We start from the raw sequence: 27,292 nt of genomic DNA on the forward strand, positions 1-27,292 counted from the left end.
GCAGTCGGCTTGATTACAATCGCATAAAGTGATCGAACCTAATGAATGATCGTCTCACTCAGCTTAAAACGCCTAAGAATTGGCTCATCAAAAAGCACCGACATAATGGTTCATAAACAGCAGAGACACCGATATACTGGTTCATAAATAGCAGAGACACCGATATACTGGTTCATAAACAGCAGAGGCACCGGCATAATGGTTCACAAGCATCAAAAGCACCGACGTACTGGCATAGCGGAAGCAAAGTTCAAGCGAGCTTTAAAGATTGACAAGCGTTGGTCTTCGGAAATTTTTCTTTGGAATATTATCGCAACAAACATTCAAGCTCTTTTGTTCAGAGACGCGTGGACATTTCTTTGAAGCTCTTTTGTTCAGAGATGTGTGGACATTTCTTTCAAGCTCTTTTGTTCAGAGACGCGTGGACATTTCTTTGAAGCTCTTTTGTTCAGAGACACGTGGACATTTCTTTCAATCTCTTTTATTCAGAGACGCGTGGACATTTCTTTCAATCTCTTTTGTTCAGAGACGCGTGGACATTTATTTCAAGCTCTTTTGTTCAGAGACGCATGGGCATATTATTCAAAAGCTCTATTGTTTAGAGACGCGTGAACATATCATCAAAGCTCTTTTGTTCAGAGACGCGTGGACATATCATTCAAGCTCTTTTGCTCAGAGACGCGTGGGCATATTATTCAAAAGCTCTATTGTTCAGAGACGCGTGGACATATCATCAAAGCTCTTTGTTCAGAGACGCGTGGACATATCATTCAAGCTCTTTTGCTCAGAGACGCGTGGGCATATTATTCAAAAGCTCTATTATTCAGAGACGCGTGGACATATTAAAAAAAATCTCTTTGTTCAGAGACGCGTGGACATATTAAAAAGAAGCTTTTTGTTCAAAGGCGCGTGAACATATCATTCAGAAGCTCTTAGTTCAGAGACGAGTGAACAATCCTCAAAAAAGAAGCTCTTTATTTAGAGGCGTGTGGACATATAAAAAAAAGCTCCATTGTTCAGAGACGAGTGAACTTCAAAACAGCAAGATGGCGTTCCATAGATTGTGGAAGGTTGTCACAACAGCAATACAGCAGCAAATCAGTTACCTTCAAAAACGTGTGCTCGACGGTGCAAGATACGCGTTTCTTAACTCTTTAATCTGTTTTAACTAACGCTAGTTTTGTAGGTATCGGCGTTACAAGATTAGTTTAGGATCGCAGAACGTTCTGAATCATTCTCCGTCCCTATCGCTACTTTGACTTTTGTTTTCGAAACTGGTGTTTCTCCAAACTCAGCCAAAGTAGGGGCTTCTGTAGACACCCATTTGTGTCTCCCCAAAACCAAACCCGGTGATGAGTACCTTTCACGTCGAATCATAATCAAATGAAGTGAAAGTGTAGAAAGTCTAGTGTTGCGGATAGTTTTAATTTCTTTTCTCTTCTCTCTGTTTTTGAAAACCTATTTTAAGAAAACAGCCAATCCAGTTTTATTGATCCATGATATGGATCCAATAGTAGTGTAGTTGGATGGGGCTTGAAAATAGCTTTCCAACGATATATTATAAGCCCAATTTCGATTAATATTGAGGAAGTTATGGCCAAATTACTAAACTGGGCCCGGTTTGAGCCTTATATGCGGCCCAATGATCTAGGGGAGGGCCTAATACGGATTTATCATTTCTAATGAAATTAGGAATGGTTTTAGTCTTCTAGATTCTTCTAGAAGGTTCTTTTCATTCCTAATTCAATTAGCATTGATAAATTGACTTTTGTTGACTTTTTAGAGTTTTAATCAGAATAAAAAAGTGTTTTTGAGGAAAATACGATTTTATCCTCATGTACGGTTAAATTCTATCTGATTTTATAAAACGCGTAAAGAAAATAGATTAGCGCGTATCGCCAGTCATTAGCGTCTGGCGCTAGCGTTAGCGCCTGGCGCTTACGGTTAGCGTCTGGCGCTAACTTGTTTTTTTAAACGTCGAAACTCTGGTTCGATTTTCTATCTTTTTGGATAATTTTCTCTATAAATAGCTTCCTAAAAACTCTGTTTTGAATAACCAATTCTCATCTACAATAACCAATTCTCATCTACAATCACCAATTCTCATCTACAATCATCAAAAATCTCTAATTCTCTTCCCTCTCTAAGCTAAAGTTTATTCTGTCTCTCTCTCTTTTCTAAACCAACCTTTATACAAAATTCCGCATTCACAAGATCTAGACATACCTAGCATTGTTCGAAGTTGCCTTCGCCCTAGACGTGAAAGGTTTTAATTTCAGAGGGTTTGGTCCCAAATCTTTATTTCAATTATTTAATTTAATTGTTGTTTATTATTTTCCTTGAAGTTACTAACGTGTGTATTTTGTTATTAGAAAGAGATACGAGGCATCCAAGTAAGTGCTTTAATTGATTTATTGATTTTATGATATAGAAATCATGCTTAGATTGTTATTTTGATTCCTAGTATCATGTTAGGATGTTTTATTGATTCCTAGTATCATGTTTAGGATGTTCTTAGTATCATGTTAGGATGCTTTATTTAGTATGATATTAAGGGTGATTTGTTTATATCAATTATGGTTTCTATGATGCCTTTTATTGTCTTTCCTAATAGCATGCTAGTATCATGTTAGGGTTAAAACTTTGATTTTTATTGCTTAGTGACATGCTAGGGTTTGTTATTAATCTTGTTAGTATCATGCCTAGGATCTTGCTATTATGCTTTAACATGATTATTTTTATAATTGTTATGATTAATTATGATGATTATAATTATTATTCTGATTATTATGTTGCTTGATTATATTTATTGTTATTGTTTGATCACGCCTTTATGCATGTTTAAAGGGAATTGGTATTTGTAATCACGCTTAATAAGATAATTAATAATCTTGTTTAGGGTTAATTTGATTATAATTCAAGTGATCGCCAATAATAGAGTTATTTGTGCATTAATATTCAACCAACATAGATAAACAGGTTTAGGATTAATCTTATTGATTGCGTGTTAGTCAGAAAGCGCACATGAATACGATCAGAATAAAGTAGAGGCCTATTGTTAGGGCATGTTCAATCTCTTTTAGGTTGGATTTGTACCTTCATCCCCGAACTACCAGGCATGGTTCCAGACCTATTGGAGTTGACGATCTCCTGGATCATTAAGGGGTCTAACCTTCACCCTGTGAACGGTTTACAAGTTTCTAAAACTTGTTGGCGACTCTTTTGCTCTATCTTCTTTCCCTTTGGACGTCACCGTACTTAAGTATATGATCACAGTGGGGTTCAAGATAGGGATAATGCTTGAAATATTCCCTACACTACTGTTACTGTTACTGTTACTGTTACTGTTACTGTTACTGTTACTGTTACTGTTACTGTTACTGTTACTGTTACTGTTACTGTTATTGTTATTGTTACTGTTATTGTTATTGTTACTATTGTTATTGTTATTGTAATTATATTATTATTATAAAATTAACAAAAATCAACAAAGTCAATTAATTTACAAGAAATTGGTGGGGAGCCGAGATACAATTTAGGCCCCCACCCCTCTAGATATAACGAACCCGATCCTGTTGAAGATGTGAGCAGCTGCACGAGCACCAATATCTTCATTCTTAGCGAACGCCTGAACCCGCTTCAGAAATGCAATAGCATCCTTCTCTAATTCCCTCAATGAAGAAAAGGAGAAAGGAAGAAAACCATAGTCAATAGCCCTGCAACGCGCCCCATACTTGTCCCGCTTCCGCTTAGCCACTGGCGACACAGCACGACCAGGAACGAAGTCAGACAACCCCGATTGTGTCAAAGGTGAAGACCCCGTCAAGTCAACACATAAATCAAGGCCTCTATCCCAAGAATAAAGCAACACATCTGCTGGTCGAAGAGCCCCGTCATTCCCTCCAGTCAACCTAATGTTCACCTCCTTTCTTGCAGAATTCCTAGACCGAAAACAAATATCAACAAGGAAAGCCAAGAGACAATCTGGGCCCCCACTCCTCTAGTCCTCTAGCTATAGAAAAGCCTATCCTAGTAAAAAAAAATATGAGATACAGCACGAGCCCAAATGTCTTGAGTCATGAGAACTTCTGAACCCGCTTCAACAACGAAATAACCTCATTGTCTAATTTCTCGAGTTAAGAAAAGGAGAAGGGAAGGAATCCATATCCAATTGCTCGACAACTAGATTCATATTTAACCCGCTTCCGATGAGTCGCATCAGCCACAACCCATTTAGGAACAAAGTCAGATAGCCAAGGCTGTGTCCAAGGAGAAGACCCTGTCAAATCAACATAAAAACATCACGCCCACGATCTGAAGCATAAAGTAACACATCTGCAGTTCTGAGAGCCCCGTCGTTCCCTCCAGACAACCGAATGTCAGCCTCTTTTCTCGCTGAAATCCCATATTGATAAAAGAACATAAATAAGGGTATCTCGAACAACATTGCGTCGATGTTTAATACCCACCATACCAACACACAACACCGTGTGATCACCGAAAATATCCCCTATGAAAACTTTTGAACAAGCAGAGCACGGTGTCAAGACAGATCGAGAACAATGGAACACCCAATAGGTAGCATAACACACATCAGTAAGTCCTTGCGTTCATTGTCTGATAATAAGAAATAACGGATTCACCCAGGCTCGAACTGGGACCTTTAGTGTGTTAGACTGATGTGATAAACAATTAGTGGGTATCCGAGCAATAATTATGCACTGTTGTACGAGCTCCAATATCCTAAGCCTAACTTTTGCACTCATTTGAGTAAGGCGACAGCATATGTCTCTAATTCTCCCAATGAAAAAAAGGAGAAGGGAAGAAAACCATATTCAATTGCCTCACACTTAGCCTCATACTTTGCATGTATATGTCGAGTAGCATTTATCACCACATGGCCAGGCACAAAATTAAATATCGCAGACTATGTCAAGGGAGATGACCTAGTAAGGTCAACATACACATCTATCCCCTTATCCAAAGAGTAAAGTAACATGTCTGTAGGACGCATACATTTATCTTTCCCACCACATAGCCCAATATCAATTCAACCTCTTTACGTGCAGAAGTCCCTGACCTGTAGCAAATATCAACGAGGATGTCATGGACAACATTATGTCGGTGTTTGATGCCAACAACACCAACACATGACACAACATGGTCACCATAAATATATCTGATAAAAACCCTAGAGCAAGCAGAGCACAACCTCACCATCGCCTACTCGTCATCTACCGTTCAAAATCTTCAAACCTTCAAGCGGGCTTCAATTATTTATGGCAGGGGCATGTTAAATTGTTAGTATGTAAATATAAATCTCCTTATTTCTAATTATTTCAATTTCAAATTAAGGGTATACTATTATGTGATTGTGGGTTATAAATTCGGTCTGAGCTCAAGCCAATAATAATAATAATAATAATAATAATAATAATAATAATAAAAGGAACTCGAGTCGAGCTTCGAACTGAGCCGAACCTGCGTCTTGCGTCACGAGCTCGAGCCGAGCCTATCTTTCGAAAGCTCGTCGAGCTTCGAGCTTGAACCGAGCTTACATCAAGGCAAACGAGCTCGAGTCGAGCCTACCACGATTCGGGCTCGGCTCGAAGGTTTAGCACCCCTACACCTAAGACTAGGTAATATTGACATGTTATGAGAAATAAATAGTTCATTTGATATAAAATGTAGAAAATGGATAAGGTAGAAGTCATATAAGCCATATTTGGGTCATTTGGGATCAAAAGCATCCTAAAACTTAGTAAAATGTTCTTTTGATGTGATTTGTCAATAACATACAAGTTTGTGAAAGAAACAAACCTATATGGGTTTTTTTTACCAAAAAGTTTGCAAGATTTAAAGGAAAGTCCCGTTAACAATCAAAGAAATCGATGAAATTCGCAACATGTGGACTTTTTTTCGTGACATTTAATGACATCTAGAATTGTCGGAGTGGTCGCATACACACCAAATTAATTAGTAAGCTTGAGTTTAATTATTATGAACAATATTTTAGTTATGTTTTTTTATATTTATGTCAATTATAATTAGTACGTAGTATTTATGAGTGTTATCTTTATATATTTTGGTATACTTACATATTATTGTTAATTAAATATATTAATGATGTTACTTTTGATATATATATTTATTTCATGTTATTAATGTATTATTCTTTGTAATATTGATATTATTATTAATTAATAATATTAATTTTATTAATAATTAATAATATTACCTTCGTTAACTATTATGTGCAACAAATGGGTATTATTTGTGAGACAAAAAATATTCCTTCGTTCCACATAATAATTAACGGAGGTAGTATTATTATTAATTCATAATATTGGCAAAATTAGCCGAAACACCCTATAGTATGGCTTAGGTGCACTAAGCACCTTGAACTTAGCATAGTAGCCAAAACACCACCAACTATAGTGTTCGACAAGTGTCTTAAATGAAAATTTCCAACCGGAGGTATCCACTAATTTACTCTGCATAATTTCAATTTTTTTATGTTAAATCAAGTGATTTGGATGATTAATTGTGAGTTTTATTCAAAGGTAATCTTATAGTTTGATTAATTTGATTCATGATTGGAGTTGCGTTGTGCTTGGCACTATGTGAAACTAGTTCTTTGATTAGGTATTTTACTTGCAACAAATATCTAACCAAAAGTCAAGCACCCTATGACCCGACCCGGTAAAATTGGGTACCCACCGAGTCGAGTCGTGGGCTTACTTATTAACTACCCGTGAATCCAGTTACCTGCTTTTTCAGATACTCCAAAACTCGGGTATTAGGATCTGAACACCCCTAATACTTAGTAACACAACATAGATTCAACTTTAATTATGAAATTTCAAGAAAAAATTTCAATATATAATTGAACTTTCATAACCAATATAGTCTTTAAATTCAAAGAAAGAAAAAAAATAAATAAATAAAAATCAAAGTCAAACAATTTATTGCTTTTTCGAAAAAAAATATATAAAAATAAAAACAATTTACTGCTTTTAAAAATATATCTTGTATTCTGCCTCAAAAAAAAAAATTATATCTTGCATTCTAAAGAGAAGAATCACGAAATTTTAAAAATTGACAAAATTGAATAAATCACCTATTCAAATGTTACATTATATCTTGATATAAGAATACAAAGGTTAAGTGATGCTTCCATCGACGATTCAAATTGATCAACGATTCAAATTGGCAGGAAATTACCGACTACCAATTTAACAACATTATAAGAAACACTCTATGTTAAGCTCCACATATGAACAAGGATCTGAGATATCAAAGTTGCTCAAAACCTGAAACCACATGTTTAGGACAAGGATTATAAAAGTGTAGATTGCAATTATCAAGGAACACTAAATACAGGACATACGAGTCTAACTGGTGCACATGATTTCTGTTGGCTGAAAATTGGGGTGACAAAAACCAAACTCTACAAGAACCAGCCATGAAAAAGTATGTAGAGTTTCACTTGTATCGGGGTGCTTATTCATGCATGTAAACCAAATATCAATACACAATATTTACAATCCCTAACCATGTTGGTAAATAGCTGCCAACACATTTGCAAGCTCTTATGAGCTTTAAATAAATTTTAACATTCAAAAGCAGAAAGTAGCTTATTGGAGAAAGGAAAAAAAAAAAAAAAAAAAAAAAAAAAAGAGGGGGTTATGTCTCCTAAATTGTACTCCAAGTGCTACATAAAATACATATGAAACCATGACACAAAATCAAAACTTAAGGATAAAGACTGAAACAACATAAAAACTCAATTAGCTTTATAATATGAACATACCTCAGGATGCACAATGCCAAAGGAGCCTAAGTGCTTCCCTTTGTACATGATGTTGGCTTGTCTTCCTGGAAGAAACTCAGGGTTCTTCAACAAAAAAAAAACAATCAAAACATAAAAAATAAAATATTAACACAAGGTAAAATTCAAATTGAAGTGCCACAAAATCTTACATCTGCACGCTTTATGTAGTAGCCAGATTTATCCCCTTCTGCGACAAAAGGAGTGCCAACTATTTCCATAACTCTGTCAACTAGGGAGTGTATAATCTGCGAGGCCCAATTATTAAGAGAGCATTAGATCAGCTGATAATAAAGACCTATTAACTCCAATGCAGGCATTAAGGCGTTAAAGCAACAGAGTTCAGTATGCAAGCAAAAGGATAAACTTTTCAAGCCTCAAAAAAATTAGATAGTCAAGCAGGATTCCTGGTAGGCTTGTAAGGAGTGAGGCGCATTTAGGCGCAAAGGGTCTGTAAAATCGAAGCATGGAGGTAAAGGCAAACAAATCAACACAAGGTAAGTTTATCTAACATGAGCAGCAAGCCAGCAACACGTCTCATACCTGTTTCAGTCTACTGCAGAACATATCTCATGATAAGGGAAAATCTGTATGACACCTTCTGGCAATTACTAAAGTACCACACTACATGCAGATTGGGGAATTTAATTGTGGCATAAGCTAGCTATTACAAAGTAAAAGAACAATATTTCACTAAAAAGGAATAGCTTCCAAAAAAGTTATCTTGAACATAACATTTAGTACTGGAATTCTATATGGTATCGACATGAAATATAGCCTTTTTTATTCAGAACCCCAAGTCCCACTTCTTTTTTTTTTTTCCAAGTTTTTTCAAATTTCTACCAACTTTTATATTTCTTACTTAAACTCCTAGCGAAACTCCTTTCGTTGGTTTATAGCTCAAAAATAAAGGCATGGTAGAATTATCTTATGCCACAATTAAATTCTACTTCCAAGCCTAGTGAAACTCATCTCTTTTTTCCAAGCCTTGTATAGTTATCATTCAAGCATAAGTTCTAAACATATTAATTCAGTAGCTATAATATGTTTCTATATTGCACATGTTAACGGATTATCACATACAATCTAAAGACCTACTCAGAGTTTTACACGAATCTAAACATGACATCTTGACCCAAGGCTGGCAATTCTTGATCTGACAGTCTGACCCAATAATCCGTCCTGGAGTTTCTAAGAGAATCTCATCCCAACCTAAATTGAACCTGATTTGATCCATATATCATTTTTTAAATAATATTAAGTTTTACACTTTCCGATACTTAATCAGCCCAACTAGAAATAAACCCAAAATTTAAACCAAACCCAACCTGTTGACCCAAATTGCCACAAGAATTGCATCGCCACTAATCAATTTGAACTATTGACAAGTCAGAAGCTCACCTCAAAACCGGAGCTATTACCACAATAAAGTGCTGCAAGTTGACGAGAATTTCGGGAACCAACATCTTTTGAATCATCCAGGATCGCTATATCACCAACTTCAAAGATCTAAAAACATAAATTGAAGAATGATAACAAAGGAAAGCCAAAAGCACAAACTACTCTACATAACTAAATAAAAGCATGACCAGACATTGTTACATAAGCACAACAGATTACCTTGATAGGCTTCCGATGATCTTTATTGTGCCCAACAGTTTTCAGTATACCGGCCATAAGACTACTACGCACCACCTGAAATCGCAAATATGATAAGATAACATGAAATATATTTGGGTCTGGATATAATCACATGATGAAAACATAAATATGCATATCATAAAACAGGCCAGGAACACAACAAGAGGACATTAACAAAATTGAAAAGACAAAGTGAAAGACACCACAGTGTTTCATAAAGCACTATATGCCCTAAATGAGAGTTGAAACTTCACACCTGGTTAAAGTGAGGAACTACTCATTTAATCGAATATACAGAGTCGTTCAAAATCACATATTATTAAAATAAGATATTAAATCACTAATACTCTTACTATGCATCTTATCAATGCCATGATTCAAAATTGAACAGTATAGTCCATGTTATTCTTTTTTATAAAATGAAATGGTACATGAACTCCATTATTGAACACATCTATGACACTTTTTCACTGTAAATAAAAAGAATTAATGTGACCAAGGCATTAAGACTCAGATTTGACAAATTTTCTCTTTTGACTGCAATCGTTGCCCATGCTACAATGTTCTCCCTAAATTAAAAAGTCCCGATATGAGAAAGACCATAATTTGCAATGTTTGGTAAAACTAACACTTGAAGTCAGTGGTATGACAGAAATTGCCAACCAGACTTCTTAAATGGTTACGAGGACAAAAATCCTGCAATAGCCATTGCCAGTGAAGTTTTTAATATTGATTTTCTTCTCTCTGTAATCATTTCTCCTTTCTTCTTGTAACTCTATCTCCAATTCTTTCTAGTTTCTCTTTATGAATTTATTGTGAACCCCTGAGAAGCTGAACATAAGCTTTTGCATGATAACCACAGTACAATCCTTCAATTTTTTTGTTTCTTCTTCTCATAGTAGTCCACTAGCACTTTCTTTTGCAAGTACGGAGTATTATTAAACCACAACAGGTTCTTTTGGGTTGGTGCTTGTGCTAGATGTTGTAATTTTATAGAGGTTTTAAATGTTTACAAAAATTTAATTTTTTAATTTTTACTAATTTTGAAGCTCGAATGCCGAAATTTTATACCATAACATGCATTAAGGGGGAAGGGGTGAGGAAAACACTACGTGTATGAAAAATTTTATACCATAAAATGTAGGGTAAATTCAAGTTGATCTCTGAGATAAATGATGTGAATAAATCTCCTCTCACAATTTATTCATTTTCTTTTATTTTTTAAATGATAAAAGTAAAATAATAAAGTGGCACAGATTTCAACACACAAAGTTGTGAGAGGAGATAAATTAGATTGTTAATCTCTGAGATCAACTGGGGCTCCCTCTAAAATGTATTAAGGAATAATTATTTTTTATACCATAAAATAGGGTAAAAAGGTGCATCTTGCCAATAAAAGCTGGCCTTTTAATACTAGGCACATCAGCCAATTATCACAAGTAATATTACTCTAATGCATGAAAAATTTAATGAAGGCCACAATACATGTATTTGAAACTTAAAAACACCGAAACTTATTACATGGAATACTTAAAACCCCTACCCCCTTTTTCCAAATAAAAACACGGATTATTTTGAGTTCTTGACACAAAACCAAGGCATTATGACAGCAGTGAATGAGCAATGAATATCTCATAAACTGAAGTACAACCTCCGTTCCTAAATGCTCTTGTCACCTATTAGCACAAGAATTAAAGCACTAGAGTTGACATTGTAAAGGTGAGGTAACAAGTGGGAAAATGATTGCCCATCAATTGGCCAACAATACAAATAAGTTAAAACTTATATTAGAAAATTGCAAGTGTGTAAGTTGAAAGCCAAAGGAGTACAAAATAGAAAACAGCTCCTTGCCAAAAGTGAAATAAAGTAAAAGTCTAAAGACCATTAAGGAGCAGACTTATGAAGAAAGTGTAAAGAACATTTAGGATGAAGGTAGTAGTATTCTTATAAAGTGTCTTACTCGTGGATAATCATTCTAGTCAGAAGCCCTTTAGAGTATATTAGTACGTCAAGAACAACATTCTAATATGACATCCAATATATACAGCCCTACAAGTAGAAAACATTATTTTTATAAAAAAAATTATTCCATTGGTGTTTCAAATTATTTCTTAGAGAACAAAATCTTGGATTTTATTTGTACCATTCATATTCCACAAGTCAATTCACACAGATAAATATGCCACAATGGGAAAACCCAACTACTTTATTTCATGTGATTTAAGCACTAACCTCAAAATCAGAAGAACGAGGATTCGCAATAATCACTGCAGTTGATCGGTCATCCTTACGATTCAACATGGCAAAATTCTCTTTGTAAGAGCACAATATCCATGTCAAAACTTCAGTGAACCCATTCATTGCAATCTGGGGGAACAAAACCAAAAAGGAAGTATATGAAATAATAAGAATCAGCTGTGGGTTTATGAAGGAGCAAGCATGAAAATAAAAAAAATAAAATAAAATAAAAATAAAAATAAAAATAAAAGAATAATAAAGAAAGAAAAGAATACATAGACAATTAGAATTGCTTAAGAAGTCTTGAGCAATTTTGGGTATGCATACAGCAAGAGTGATGCAATCATTTACTCACCCAAAATTGTTTTTTCAAAAAAATAAAAAATAAAAAAAAAATAAACTCACCCAAAATTGTACTTCCTCCGTTCTATTAATAATGCAACAATGGACTTTTTGTACTATTCATCACTCTTGTTTGACCATATAATATGAGTTGTACGTTAAGCAAAATATAGTCAAGTGGGATCTTGTTGGATTCGTTTCATAAAATACTTTCACAATATCAAGTTTTTATAATTTTTACTCTTACACAATTATAGATATTTAGCATATAAAATGAGTTTTGGGATGCGTAATTTCCTCCTTGTTGCAATATTAACAGAACGGAGGAAGTATTATTTAATTCAAGCTTGAGGTTTACTAAAAAATCAATTTCTGTTCCATGTCAATATTTTTTCTGATGCAAATAGTTAAAATCTCACTGCACTATGCCCCTATCACATTCAAACTGCAGTTAAAAGCTAAGCACCATCCAACCCCATCCAAATGGTTTGCTAATTACCATGTTAGCATGAATATTAATCTTCATAGAAAATATTACAGACAATTTCCAGTTTGCAACCATGATCAAAGGTACTACATTGTTTCTGATATTCTTACTTGAATACCATGTACTGGGTGGTCCGAGAATATTAAAATGAAAATAGGCCTACATGGATACCTATCTTGATAAAACTCATGTCCTCAGCAAGCATTATCCCAAAAAGCTGTAGATTGAAACATAACTCCTCAACCAGTACAAGCACAAATACAGAAAATGACAACAAGAAGCCGACCAAGCATGGCCATATCAACAGCTAAATATATGCACAGGCACATATAATTACCTCAGATCTGATCATATCACTTAGTTCATTTAATGCAAGTGGCTTTATCGATGCCGGCCTTCTTTTTGGGATTTCATTGTATCCAAATGCAATAGCAACATCCTAAAAACAAAGAGTGAAATTTTATTGTTGTTTCCCAAATTTAATGCACACTGATCAGCCAAAATTAGCTAAATACCTCCATCACATCACAAGGATGAAGAACATCACTTCTGGTAGGAGGAACAGAAACACATATATTACATTGATTATCAGACTTCTTGGCATGCAATTGCATCTTTCTCAATAACTGAGTAACCTGTGGGACACAAATAAATGAAATAAGCATCCTGCCTCCATTCATAAAAGAGCTCATATTATATTTAACAGGAAACTGCAAAAGACCAACATTCATTATGTCAAAAATAAATAAATAAATAAATAAATAAGTTCATCCAAATTGTTAAAAATAACAGACTTTTAAAAATCAAGCTAAGCATTAATATTAAAACGCAATTTCAATGAGGGGGTCATGCAAAATTGAGGAGGGCTAAAGAAAGTGTTTAACAAGTGATTTAAATTCAACTTCACAGCTTAAAGTGCCTTCAATTGTTCCTCCCTGGCTCCCTCAACTTCAATTAAAATTTATTGATGGCTTGTCCTTTACTTGTCAAACCTAGTTGAGATACGATTATCTGCAGTTCTTTTGTTTAGAGAACAGAATTATGTTAAGTAAATGACAGCTAATACAATAGAAAATACGTAAATAAAGAAAAGTTAAATGGCTTTGCAGCCTTTGCTCCAGTTGGGTTAGCAAAACCTTGGGTTTTTATACTACCTCCAGAACATATTAGATGCAACTTTGGAGCTCTCACGGAACCCAATACAAAATTTCATAATAGTGATTTAATGGATTAAAGAGTATGTAATTAAGGGTAGGAGAGAGAATGGAGATAATTAACCACCACCACCACCAACAGTCACCCAGCTAGGCTACCACCATTGTCTAACCGCAGCCTCTCATCGGCACCACCTTCACTCACCCTGAACCACCACAAAACCAACTCGTCGGACGTCGGCACTACCACTTACCCTGAACCACCACAAAACCACCTGACTCACTATAACTCACCCTGAACCACTACAAAACCAACACGTCGGCACCACCAGTCCACCACCCACCCACCCCTGAGCTAGACCAGAACCAGCCTGATCTACTCGAACCACCCCAAAACCACCTAAAACCAGTCCGATCTACTTGAACTATCCCAGAACCACCGCCTCCACTCGAACTTGCCCAGAACCACCGCCTCTACTCGAACTAGCCCACAACCAGCCCAGAACCACCGTCGAACCACCCCGAAAACCCCCTTAAGCACTTGAAACCTTCCAAAACACCCAAAACAAGCCCAGCCAACTCCTAAACCATCAGATCTAAAGATTTAATCAAGAGAAGGAGAAAGAGATAGAGAGAGAGAGAGAGAGAGAGAGAGCAAGAGCGGCGCTAGAGAGAGAGATAGCGCACAAGACAGGAGAGGAGAGGAAATTGGTGGTTGCCGATGTGAAGTCGGCAATCTTGAAGGTGGTGGTGGCCGGTGGACGTTGACGATGGTGGTTGCCAGAGTTGTGAAAGATGAACAAGATTGGAAGTTGAATGATTTTTTTGAGGTTAGGTTGATTGTTGATGGGATTTTGTTTGGGTGAATTGAATTGGGTGAGAACAATTATGTTATTAAGTTAAATTATTATTCTAATTTAGTTGTTTAATTGTGTTTATGATATCTTGAGTAAGGGTATTTCCGTAATTTCATTAAAAAAATTTACTAAAAAAGGAAAGAAGGGGAAAGTTGCATCTAATGTGAAATTTTCGTTTTTGGCAAAAGTTGCATATAATATGTTGCGGAGGTAGTATAATACTTGCCCCGTTCTTTTATGTTCTACTCACTTTGATTAATTCTATTTATAACAACCCCTTTTACAATCTCCCTCTTTAACTCCACAATGATTACACCTTTCCATACTTTTTCTTACTTTATCTTACACCCACTCACATCATTCAACAATTTTTAAATTGCATATCAATAATAAGTGAGAAGAACATACAAGAATAGAGGTAATACAAGGGGAAATTAGAAGGAAGAGTATGAGAATTTTTGCAGAGTATTAAAAACACACCATGTTTAAAAAAGGGTAAACAAATAAAGTTAACTGATGATAAATTATAAGTTTACAGAAAAATTCCAGTTACATTTACATATCAGCGAAAAGGAAGCTATGAAAACACAACTACAATTATTTTCATAATGATATTGTTTTTTTTTCCATCAACAGAATTACAACTGTATGCATGTATAAAACCCATATTTTATGTAGCAAGCTGAGTTAATGTAAAAATCCATGAAAATTACGATCAGATTTGAACAGGAAAATTCATAAATTGTTTTTAAAATAAGGATGGAAATGATGGGGAATTATTACCAGAGCATGAGATAACAATGATCAGAGTAAGTATAGATGGATTTTGAGAAGATCAAGATGTTGAGAAATGAGCTTTAAGTAGATCTAAATATGAGAGAAGAAGATGGTTGAGGTGTGGGTGCGTCGTAGAGTTGTTAATTTGCCTTTACTTGCTTTGCAACGTGAAATAATCTCATAGGCTTTTTTTAAGGAGGGTAAGGTTCATAGTTTTGTAGTTATTTAGGGCCTGTTCTCATTGACTGAACTAAGCTGAGCTGACTGAATATTTTATAAGAGAAGGAAATTAGGAGCTGAAATGAACTGAGCTGAGCTAAATTGAATTGAATTTCAACGTATGAGAACAGGCCCTTAATCGATTATGTTTTAGATTTCTGTCAAAAAACTATCAGTAAAGTGATATTTCTTTCTTTACAAATCAAAAAATTGTATAATAAATTTCTAAACTATGCTAAATATTTTTTTTTCCAAAAAGACTATTTACTTGTACAGTATTAGCTAGATTTATTTTTAAAAATCAACATATAAAACTATATTAATAAAAAAACAAAATACGAGTACCAAAATAAAAGAAAAGCTAATGTACATATTGTTCATTTTTACTCATTAGAATTGATTTGATTGATTAACAAAAGATTCAGCATAAAATCAAAATAGAAGACAATGTGCATTGCATAATTACATTAGAATAAGAAACCTAAGGAATTCTTTTGGTAAATATTGTTAGTGTAATTAATAACTAATTTTCTATGATTTCCTTCATAGCTATTTTCATATTAGTACATTTTTCCCATAGCAATGCTAACAAGTAAGAACTATTTACCAAACACTTTAATCAACTTATACAATCGGCTAGTTGAAATGGTGGTAGTCAAACCAGATAACATGATAAGTTTCAAACTGTGTTACTCCAACACCCTGTTGTACACTGAGTGCGACACGACACCCAAATATATAGTGACCTTATATGAAATTATATTAAATCTAGAGTGTTGAAGGATCTGACAGCATGTCGGACACGACATCCAACTTCGAGTCTATGCAACATAGGCTTCAACTATGGGCAATGGTCACCGGATATTTTTTATATACAAATTGGTTAAAACCCCTAATCTTTCGTACAAATTTGATTATATGACGAGAAAGCTACGATGTTCAAGCACCAAAATGACAACTACAACTGGCAAGGTTAAAGTGTAAACATCTTAAAGAAACGACAAAAGATGATTATCTCTCCGGGTATTGACGTGGTCAATGAAAAAGCAAGATGTTCAAACACCAAAGCAACAAATTCAACTTGCATGGCAGCACCTTTGAGAGGAAAAACAAAACAAGATCATCTTTTATAAGAAGGCAGAGCACATCACCTGATCTGCTTCTAATGATACTCCAATTGCGTCATTGATGTAAGACAGAGACACTTCCATATCATAGCATGAGAGGTCAGGACAAACATATGACTCTCCATCAGAATATATAACTTCAACTGGTTCAACTTCAAACTTATTCTCACAGTAGCCCGAGAACATAGTAACCTGAATCAACAAGAACCATTATCAGCCAAATCTAAATCTCAATCTCAATGAGTTGTGAAACCAAGACAATCATCTTTTTCGCATACCATAGTATTCAAAACAATCTTAGCCTTCGTTAAATCAGTAGCTGTACATTCAATGAAAACATTCTTCGTCTTCAAAGTAATAGCTGAGTGTGCCCCATTTATAATCGGGGGCAAAGACAACACAGTTCTGCAGATCACATACTGTTAATTTCAGAATCATTGATGTAAAAAGTTATCTCAGGGAAATGGGTAACACAATATTTCTACGGTTTATAAACTACGAAAAATATTGAGTCATGAAGGGCAACTTTTTTAGCACAGCAAATTATAATCTTTAAATAAGACCCACCCATTTTAACAACACCTCATCTTTTTTTACTGTACTATATTACAACAAAGAAAGATATGGAATTGAAGAAGAAAAGGTTGCACAGATTATACCTGTCATGGTCATATATAACCGGAAACACAGGAGAATTCTCTATAATATGCAGGTATTTCTTCAGCTTCAAATCGGACTGTCAAAAACAATAATGAATAAATAAAGATAAAAGACGCTCTTTGAAGAGCTTATGAGTAAATTCAGCAGAAGCTCTAGCAAACAATTACTCTAAAATTATAAAGTAAAGCTACTCGTGATTATTAGGCTTTTTACTCCGCTACGACCAAAGCAACAAGGGATAATTACCTTATAGAACTCCATCAATTCATCAGCCCTGAATTCATTTACCTGTAACATAGATTAAAAAAAGAAAAAAAAAAAAACAAACAGATATGAACTTATCAGCACCTCGGAACCAATACATAAAAATAGATAATCAAACATACATTCAAAACTGAAAAATAGATCATTAGAAATTGACATTTACTGTGGTTCGAAACTTTTGCAGAGGCCCCCTAAATTATTATTTTCAAATTCCTAGGTCAAGAAATTACTTTTCCTCAGGTGTTGCTCATTCAAGTAAAAATTAGGAATTACGAAAGATCTTCCTTTCTACATATCTTCCACAGTTTATTTTAGGGTTCCCAAACACATTGAAAAGGTCCCGTGTGGATATCCTGGATATCCTTTGCATGATGTTCCATTACCACATATAATTCTACAAAGGTGGGTAAAAACTGACTAAAAAGTAACGAGGAAATGTTTGGGAAAATATAATTTTTGAAAGACTTTATAAGACACTGAACGTAAATTACTAGTATATACAAACTTAATTGTTAGAAGTAAACATATCAAATTAATTTCAAGATAATCTGGAAGACACAGAACAACTTATTTCAAACTCGTATATAGCAATAATAGTACAATACACATTCAGCATAACTAATGTTTCATATGTGATCAAAATATGTGATACTTTCAGATTTTGAATACTTGCATAGAGGTAACAGAAAATTTAGTACTAGTAGATAAAACCAGTACCTGCTTCAAAGGCACAAAATTTATGTCTGATGGCAGAGCAGCCTGTGACAGGATTAAAGGAAGACAAAAAAAATATAAGTACTTGCAAAAATAGATAGTTCTTGTACAAAGCTGCAACCTTCCATTAATAAGACATTTTATAAAAAATTAGCTTCTTGCCTAACCTAGCTAGTTATTACATCTTTATGTATTTATCTATAATATTCAAACAATGCATGCTTAATCTCAAAATATTCCTCCATATGATGTAATTGATGTTTTTTAAGTCATAAAGGAAAGAAATGAGGAAAGTATAAACATACAAAAAATCAAAGTCAAATAGAACTAAATCGAAAGAAAAGCAACAAAAGCCACTTAAACAACACGTTAGTCTGACAGACATTTAAAATGAGAGAGTTTGAAAGCACTGTGCACTTATTCCCTCCTCGTGTCCCTTTATTGACAAGGTGAGGGTAAGGGAAAAGGGGGGTGGCTAAGAGCCATAAAGCATGGAAAGAGCTTCCACACCAAGCACTTTGACATTTAACTACTTAGTACAATAAAAAGGGTTATACACAAGTCCAAATACACAAGAACCAAAATCTTATAACCTCATTTGCACAGATTATAATCTAGAAACATCAAAGGCAAGTGCCAACAAGATGCATCATCATAAACCAATACACAACCTTACATATCAAAGTCCAATACTTGTAAGGTAATACAGCCAACTATTTTCTTCATATGATTAGGGATGTTAAAAGCACACTAGGAGTCCTCTAAGAAGAAGCCAGAAAAAAGAGGACAAAAATAGAGACATGCCCAATCACATTTGGCATTTGCTCATCCAGGAAAGCCTTTGTAACATAGACACTCACCTTGCAAGAGATGAGAACCCATGTCACTCCCTATGACCAGGGCCGTAGAATAGGGTGTGCCAAGAGCACTATTAAACAGGCCCCCAAAATAAAGAGGTCAAAAACTAAGAAAGATCATAGTATTAAAAATGAAATAAATAGAACTTCGCATGATTATTATCTAGCATTAACAATCTAGTGCAGTTGGTACTTGTTTTTGCAAGCCATGCACAAGGTAGGAATTTGAGTCCCGGCACGAGCTATTTTTGCCTCTTTGAATTACAAAGTATTTTGTTTTTTTCATTGGAAATAAATTTGGATGTTCAAATTTAGTTACAAGTTCTTTACATAGCCATAAAAATTTTGTAAATTTTATTTTCATATCATCCCTTTTTTTTCTTTTTTTGGAATTTGGAAAACAATATTGCATATTTTTTTATATTTGGCAGTTTTTTCTTTCAAATACGGGCCTAATAAAATAATTAGCTCAGGCCCGAGAAAAATGTTAGGATAGGCCCATGAAGAATGTTATGATAGCCCTGCCTACGACACTAGATTTGATGAGATTGACATTCTAACCCTATCAACTCAAAGATACTAAGAGTAAATACATGAATAAAAATTATAAAAAGATACAATCGTGTGTCCAATGTTGGAAAAGGCGCACTGAGGGGCAAGGCATTAGGGGCCATGTGCTTTTTGTGGTCTAGGCGAGGTGATTTTGATGAAGTACAGCAACGGCACACGGGCACACCAAGAAGCAGCTTAAAACACACCTCTTGAGGCGCATAACAATGTCGTGACAATAGACATGATGTGTTGATCGCGGACCGGGTTGTGGATGGCACGATAATCAAATTCTTTGAGTAATATATAGTAGGTGTAAACTATTAGAGGCTTAAAGCTAGCTATTTTTGGGAACACGTGGAATATTTCACTGTAGCACTAAATACCAAGTAACTTTTTAGTGAAACGAGAGATTTAACATTCAACTTGGGGTGATTGGGGTTGGAACGTTTAACTCAGATGAGATTGTGGGTTTTTGAAAAATGTCATACTGAAATCGAAAGTCCGTTATGAAACGGCTTAACCGAAACAATGGAGACTTATCAACACCTACTTACTATACATTTAAGACATGCAAAATAGCACCTTTATTCCATGAAAGTTGTCTTTCCCAACACCGCCAATTTTGAGAACTTATAAGCCCATAAGCCCTCATAATGAAGCAACTATCTCCAAAAGGACCACCTTTGATGCTTAGACTCTTCATTTGAACCAGCCATTGACACGTCTTGGCACGGGATATGGGAGGTAGAAAACGAACTACACACTTTCTAACCTAGATTTAAAATAAATTAGGGTAGCTAACGCGCGCGATGCACGCACCATAGCTAGTCATGTTCAAAAGCTCTTTTGATTAGCTTTATGACACAACTTAGTTTTTGGTAGGATTAATGAGCGACATTATATACTTCCTCCGTTTTCTTTTAGATGCAACACACCCTTTAGCACGGTAATTAAGAAAGGTGGGGTTTACATGATATAATAAACTTTAAAATAGGATGAGTGGTGGTTAGGAGTGTAATTTAGTGTCCTATGTGCTTTAAATAAGGGAAATAGTATAGTTTTTCCCTAAAATAACTTTCCTTTTATAGTGTGTTGCAAGTATTGTGACATTTCCTTTTTAGGAAAGTGTTGCAAGTAAAAGAAAACGGAGGAAGTACGAAATAGACAAAAACTTTTAGGGGTATAAATGTTTGTACGCTATCCTTTTTAGTTAAAAAAAATGAGGCAGCTAACATTAATAAGGGTTTTACAAAAAAAACAAAAAAAAAATAATAATAAGGGAAAATAAGTTTTTAAAAAAAATAGGAAAAAAAGAAAAATTGTCCAAACTCGATTCATAAGAAATAATTCAAACTTTTAAAAGATAGGGATAAAAAATTTAGCCATATTTTTAAAAGAGGTTAACATGTAAATAAATATTTTTAGGGGCATAATCGTTACTACACTATTCATAAGAGTTTAGTCATACTTTTACAAAGGTAGAAAAATGATGAGATACATCAAAATATATATTCAAGACATTATGGATTTTCTTCCCCTTGTTTAAGGCAACTTGATATGTTGGTATACTTAACAGGATTCTACATCACTCTAGCCAACTTATTTGGTAATGGTTTGAGGACCTTAGGACTACCAAGTTTAAACGTTCTTCTTTTCTATCGCATGCAGGCACGCCTTAAGCGCTAGGAGATTAGGGTAGAGTGCTTTACGAGGTGCACATGAGGTGCTTGAGGCACACTTCAAGCCCACATAAGCCAAGTTTTGTAAATTGTTTTATATTGTGTGCCTCACTTCAAAGAGACGCACCTTGCGCAGCAGAACAACATTTATCAACTTCTTCCAATGTGAAATATAAGAGACAACTAGGTAAATTAAATTATGCGGGCAAAGAAGTGACGAAGTTAAAATTTAACAAACATTAACTTCTTCCATGTTATGGCTCCTTTAAGTTTCCCTATGCAGCAGATCTTTCCTATACTTATATAACTTGTATTTCCATTAAGTTTTACAAAGTGTGAGTGGGTGTGAGATAAAGTAAAAGAGAGAGTGTAAAAAGATGGGTCGAATGTATAAAAAGAAAAGGGGGGGTGAATAAAGTAAGAAAAAAAGAGGTAAGATGGTAAAAGGGGTATGTTAAAAATAGAATAAAGCAAAATGAGTAGAACATAAATAAATTAATTAATTTTTTTATATAAAAAAAATAAAAAAAAAAAAAAAAAAAAAAAAAAAAAAAAAAAAACCTTAAAATGTAAAGTGAGTAGAACAAAAAGATCAAAGAGAACATAATAATTATAATTAAACTTAAGCAAACTTAATAGGGCCTAAAAATTTTCAACAAACTCAACACGATGCTTTTTTCTTCGATAAAGCAGTGATAAAAGATAAAGTTTATAAATTTGGCCTTGAAATGTTAAAGAAAGACTATGGAGCAACTAAATTGAAATTAAGGAAGTAGTTTATGATGGAAAAATAAAATAATAACTCATTTAAATTTCAAATTGAGTCTTTCAATTCTTGTCAAAATCATGCTAGCTAGTTTTGATTAAAATTCAAGTCTTGGAGGGTATAGTACGAATAATTAGTAGCAACCATGTCTCCTACCCATGGTATAAAACTGCGGCCGTTACGTCGCGAACCAGCCGATTTGTAACGGATTTTGATCTTACCGATCCGATATTTATCGTTTTAGCACGGAGAATTTCAAAAGGCCGAGATTTTGGCCGATACAGCCGATACGAAATGAATCTCGCCCGCATCAAATGTTATTGACTCAAAATTTGGTTAATTTCCAGAAGATATACTCACTTTGTAGACAAAAAGAAAGGGAAATGAGGAAAAAAATGGAGAAACTCCATTAAAACCGATGAGTTTCTTAGATCAGAACCAAAGGAAGAGAGAGAAAGTAAATAGTGGCAAAGTAAAGTAAATAGGTAATCACGTGTAAGTTGAATTGGGTTTGGTAGGCTTTATTTATTTATTTTATTTTATTATAGAGTAATATAAGATGGTGGGTACTGGTGGGTCAATAGTGGGCCAATGGTCACTTCTATGACAGGTGGCTTTTTATGTTTGGTATTTGTTTTTAAATTGTTGTCAATGGGTAAACAAAAAACAAACAATCTTAGGAGTAATACGGACTTATGGTATTGGTTTAAAGGTCATAAAGTATACTCTTAATAATTTAGTTCAAATCCCATATAAAAATAAATGAAAAATCCTAAATTATAATTTTTTTGGATTAATAAATTTTAAATAAAATTCTACCGCTACAACCGTGATCCGATCAACGCATCAATACCGTTACCGTGATACCGCAACCGTTCCCGCGATCGCGACCGAGACCGCATTTTTATACTATGCTCCTACCACCTTCTAGAACCCAACTTATACTTTTACTCAAGTATTTAGTGTTGAATTACCAAAAGAACTACCTAAGATCACCAAAAACCTTGCAGCTAGGTGGTGATATAATCCAAGGAAAGACCTGTGAGCTATAAACTTTAAACAAAAATAATAGTGAAATCATGATAATGTAATAATGTTATTGTCAGACTTGTTACGATAAGGCATAAATATATAAGCAAACTCAAAGAACACAATTTAACAAAAAATTAGATGATAAAACAAAGTTGCACCTAACACATTAGGAGGTTAGTTGAGGCAAAACTATCTTATACCTCATAGGAGAAAGGACCTTGAATAGTATCCAAGTCATGAGTCCCAATAGCCACCAAGGTTCTTCGACTGTCAAAAGAATATAGATATGAGCCCTCCATGTTTTTCAATAAGAGAACAATATTCAACATTAGTAACATATTGCACTATCACAGTTATCCACTATATATTAATAAAAACACAACTATTAACACAGCAAGTCAAAATGTCAGGCATTTCAATGTTCTTTCTAGGTTCTTACAATAATCGTTCTACAAAAATCAACAACCTGCCTCACAATAAACGCCTATCAATCCCATTAGCATTTCCAAATAGATATATTCTAGACTTCTGAATTTAATAGTTCAAAGTCATCTTCATCCTGATACTTCCACTTTAAAATATACCCATACTTAGCTTCAACTTATCAGATCTCTGGCAATGCGCAAAATGTAACTTATAGCAAACAAAAATCAAGGACACTTTAAATACCGGCATATGTTCTGATGTAGCCTGTCTTGAAGATCAATGAAGCTGTTGTATCTTGCTTCGTCGAAGGTAATACCTCTTAGAACAGCACAAACAACAAACGGCCGGATTGATAACTGCAAATGAAAACAAATTAAATAAAATACATCATACAGATAAACTAATGTCAATTAGACCGGTAAATAAAACATATAACTTCATCAACTAATACCTTGGGTTCTGTGGGCACATCCTTTTTCGGAAAACTTGATTTTACATGCATTTTCAACATTGATTCACGAGTAACATCAGCAAGCGTGTATCTTGGAATTTCTTCACGCTCTTCGAAAACCATAAGGGCCTGCGCAAGACCCTCAAGGCAAAGCAAATCATACCTACAAAATAATATATTGTATGTTCAAATAACTCATATTTTTTGGCGAAAAAAAATTCTAATAATATAGAGGTGATTTAGTAAAGCTGAATGTCAATTAAGCAACTTAATTAGCAAACCTATTAGCAGGCACATCAATTTTGTAGATGATTTCTTCATCCTCGGTTGGCCCTTCGTCTACAATATGTTTTTCTTTCCGGATAATTGCTTTCTCCGTTGTCTAATTCATCAATCAATTTTATACAATAAATAAAAATCACCAAAAAAAAAAAAAACAAAATTCAGCAATTATAAAATGAAATTACGTAGTATAACTTACTATATCATCCAGCTCTATGCCAAACCTAAAGCACAGATCTTCAAAATCTTTATCTTCTGAAATATAGATTAAACAAAAAAAAAATCAAAAATCAAAAGTGAAATAGTGGCAAAATAATTTACATTATCAATTTGAGCATAAGGAGAAAAGGTGAGCCAGTTAACCATAGAATTGGCGAAGAGCTGCGAAAAGGCGGTCTCTGCCAACACCAACAGTAGGCATGATTGAGGGTACACTGAATGTTTTTCTGCGGACAAAAAACCAAAGTAAGCTCAGAGTACATAATTTTAGGTATATTTGATTCAATAATCTCATAATTTTCTTATCTTTAGGATATGATGTTTCATAAACTAAGAATTTACGAACCCTAAACTTAAAGCACTGATAATTAAATTAGATTAGATCAAATATAAACCCTAGATTGTGAAATTGATATGATGATGATGACAACAACAAACAACTTACCTTAGAAGCTGCTTCAATGGGGGATACAAGGATAAGATTCAACGTAAAACGCTTCAAATGGAGAACGTTGAGTGCTCTTCAACGAATAACTGAGTCTGATGGAGGTAGAAAATAGGAACGGAGGCCTTTAAAACCCATGACCCGCCATAGTTATAATACGGGTTAGATCCGTCTCATAAATAAATGGGCGGGTCTTTGTATCATCAATAATCAATCAATAATCAATAATTATATACCGGCAATGACACATGTCATCTCCTTGTCCAATAATTCTTTTATCTTATACAATATAATTACTTAAAATAAAATTTTAAAAAAAAATTGATATATCTTTAGGACAAATAATTATAGCTATAAAAAAATATTCATAACAAAATTTGCAATACATTCTCAAAAAAAAAATATTCATATTTTTTTACCTAAAAATATTTGTTTATATAGTCATTGATTAGACACCATAATTTTTTTTTATAATTCTATTACATTTAAATTTTTATATTCAAATCATTAAAATACTAAAATATTAATCTTGTAAAAAAAAAATTACTAAAATATTAATATGTTAATATGAAAATAGCTCCAAATTAAACATATGTAAAACTATTTAAGCAACAAAACAATATTCTGTAAAATTTAACTATGGTAAATTGTTCTTATTAATATTTTCTTCCTCATTCTCAATCTTTTTCTTTCTTCTACAACTTCTTATAGAAAATAAAAAAATCTCCAAAATAATTTATACTAGATATAAGTCTGTGCGATGCACGGTTCTAGTAAATCTTTTTAATTAATTTAAGATTTTTTTTATATGAAGATCATTCATCGGATATTTGAATAAAATTCCTAATATCATAAGATAATTTTTTAAAAAAATATATTAACACTAAAGTTATCTTTCGTAGGTTTATTTATTTTACGTGGCGCTTGAATTTAAAATTCCAAACCTTATTCTTTAATTTTTCTTAATAAAAAATAAATGACAAATCATTTTATTTATTGATTAAAATAAGTCCTTTGCAAATGCGTTTTTTATATACTCGTTCTATTTCAAAATGTTAGTCTCATCTAAAATCTTTTAACTATTAAAAAAATTAGGGGAAATCTTCTAAATTTCTCTTTGTATATAAGGAAAAACACAGTGATATGAGATTTAGTTTTATTCGTTTCGATGAGTACATTTTTAATATCTAATTTTTATAATATGTGCTAGGGAGAGATTAAAGATATTTACGATCAAAGATTTACATCTATATATGTAAAAAAGATAATTATTAGTTTTTTAAATAATTTAAATTTTAATTGTTCACTATTCGTTATTTTTTACCTAGGTGGCAAAATTCTTAAATCTTATTCGTCACTTTTTCTTTGGTGGCGAGTGAATTTTTTAATTCTAAAATAAATTATTAATCTAAAATTTCATTGGTCAAAATAATACATTTTCTTATGTGGCGCGTCAAATGCTCCCGAAAAATGCCTACTTTATTTATATATACTAGACGAAAACCCGTGCGATGCACGATTTTTCATATATAAATCTCAAGAAAAGATATTTTTCGTATTTGATTTATTTTACTATTTAATACTTTCAGAAAAAAAAAACACATAATAATTTAATTAAAGTTTATTTGTTGTTGTTAGTTATATGAAACTTGAATTTAAAAATATGAATAAATTGCAAATATGATATCTTTCAAAAAAAAAATTGTAAGTATGATATTTTATCGGTTACATATTAGGATAAAATTTTAATGTGAAAAGATTTTTTATCGGTTACATATTAGGATAAAATTTTAATGATATATATATATATATATATATATAACATATTTAAATCCTAAATAATTATTTGTTGCTTTTTAAAAAATAGAAATATTAAAATAATAATAATAATAATAATAATAATAATAATAATAATAAATAATAATAATAATAATAATAAGTAAAACATGTTTACAATTTATCTTCTAAGCTATTTCTTCATTCACACCCATATCATTTCCATAGCTCCATCAAATAAAACTGGATAAACAAAACATGTTAGCAAAAATAAAATTTTCAAATCAAATCTACCCATATCACTTCCATCAAATAAAACTGGATAAACAAAACATGTTAGCAAAAATAAAATTTTCAAATCAAATCTACCCATATCACTTCCATCAAATAAAACTGGATAGACAAAACATATTAGCAAAAATAAAATTTTCAAAATCAAATCTATGGATTGAAAATTTTTAATCGTCCCCAATTGTCGCTTCTTATTTGTAACGAT

The 27,292-nt window shown here is 33.4% G+C and overlaps 1 protein-coding gene across 1 annotated transcript; it reads right to left on the reverse strand.

The window, feature by feature from the left end:
- Positions 1-7,034: 7,034 nt before the first annotated feature.
- Positions 7,035-25,142, reverse strand: LOC110727881 (phenylalanine--tRNA ligase beta subunit, cytoplasmic-like). Its single transcript, XM_021907459.1, has 20 exons — positions 25,021-25,142; positions 24,720-24,802; positions 24,556-24,611; positions 24,356-24,456; positions 24,075-24,237; positions 23,867-23,979; positions 23,398-23,464; positions 18,315-18,356; positions 17,580-17,621; positions 17,333-17,409; positions 16,952-17,078; positions 16,698-16,865; positions 13,055-13,174; positions 12,877-12,978; positions 11,705-11,839; positions 9,452-9,526; positions 9,233-9,340; positions 7,984-8,079; positions 7,814-7,897; positions 7,035-7,313 (listed from the first exon to the last, which is right to left on the reverse strand). The coding sequence occupies exons 2-20, from the start codon at positions 24,775-24,777 to the stop codon at positions 7,245-7,247; spliced, it is 1,803 nt and encodes a 600-aa protein (XP_021763151.1). The 5' UTR covers positions 24,778-24,802; positions 25,021-25,142; the 3' UTR covers positions 7,035-7,244.
- Between the last annotated feature and the right edge of the window lie 2,150 nt (positions 25,143-27,292).

This window comes from Chenopodium quinoa, unplaced genomic scaffold, assembly GCF_001683475.1.
Source record: "Chenopodium quinoa cultivar QQ74 unplaced genomic scaffold, ASM168347v1, whole genome shotgun sequence".
NCBI lineage: Eukaryota > Viridiplantae > Streptophyta > Magnoliopsida > Caryophyllales > Amaranthaceae > Chenopodium > Chenopodium quinoa.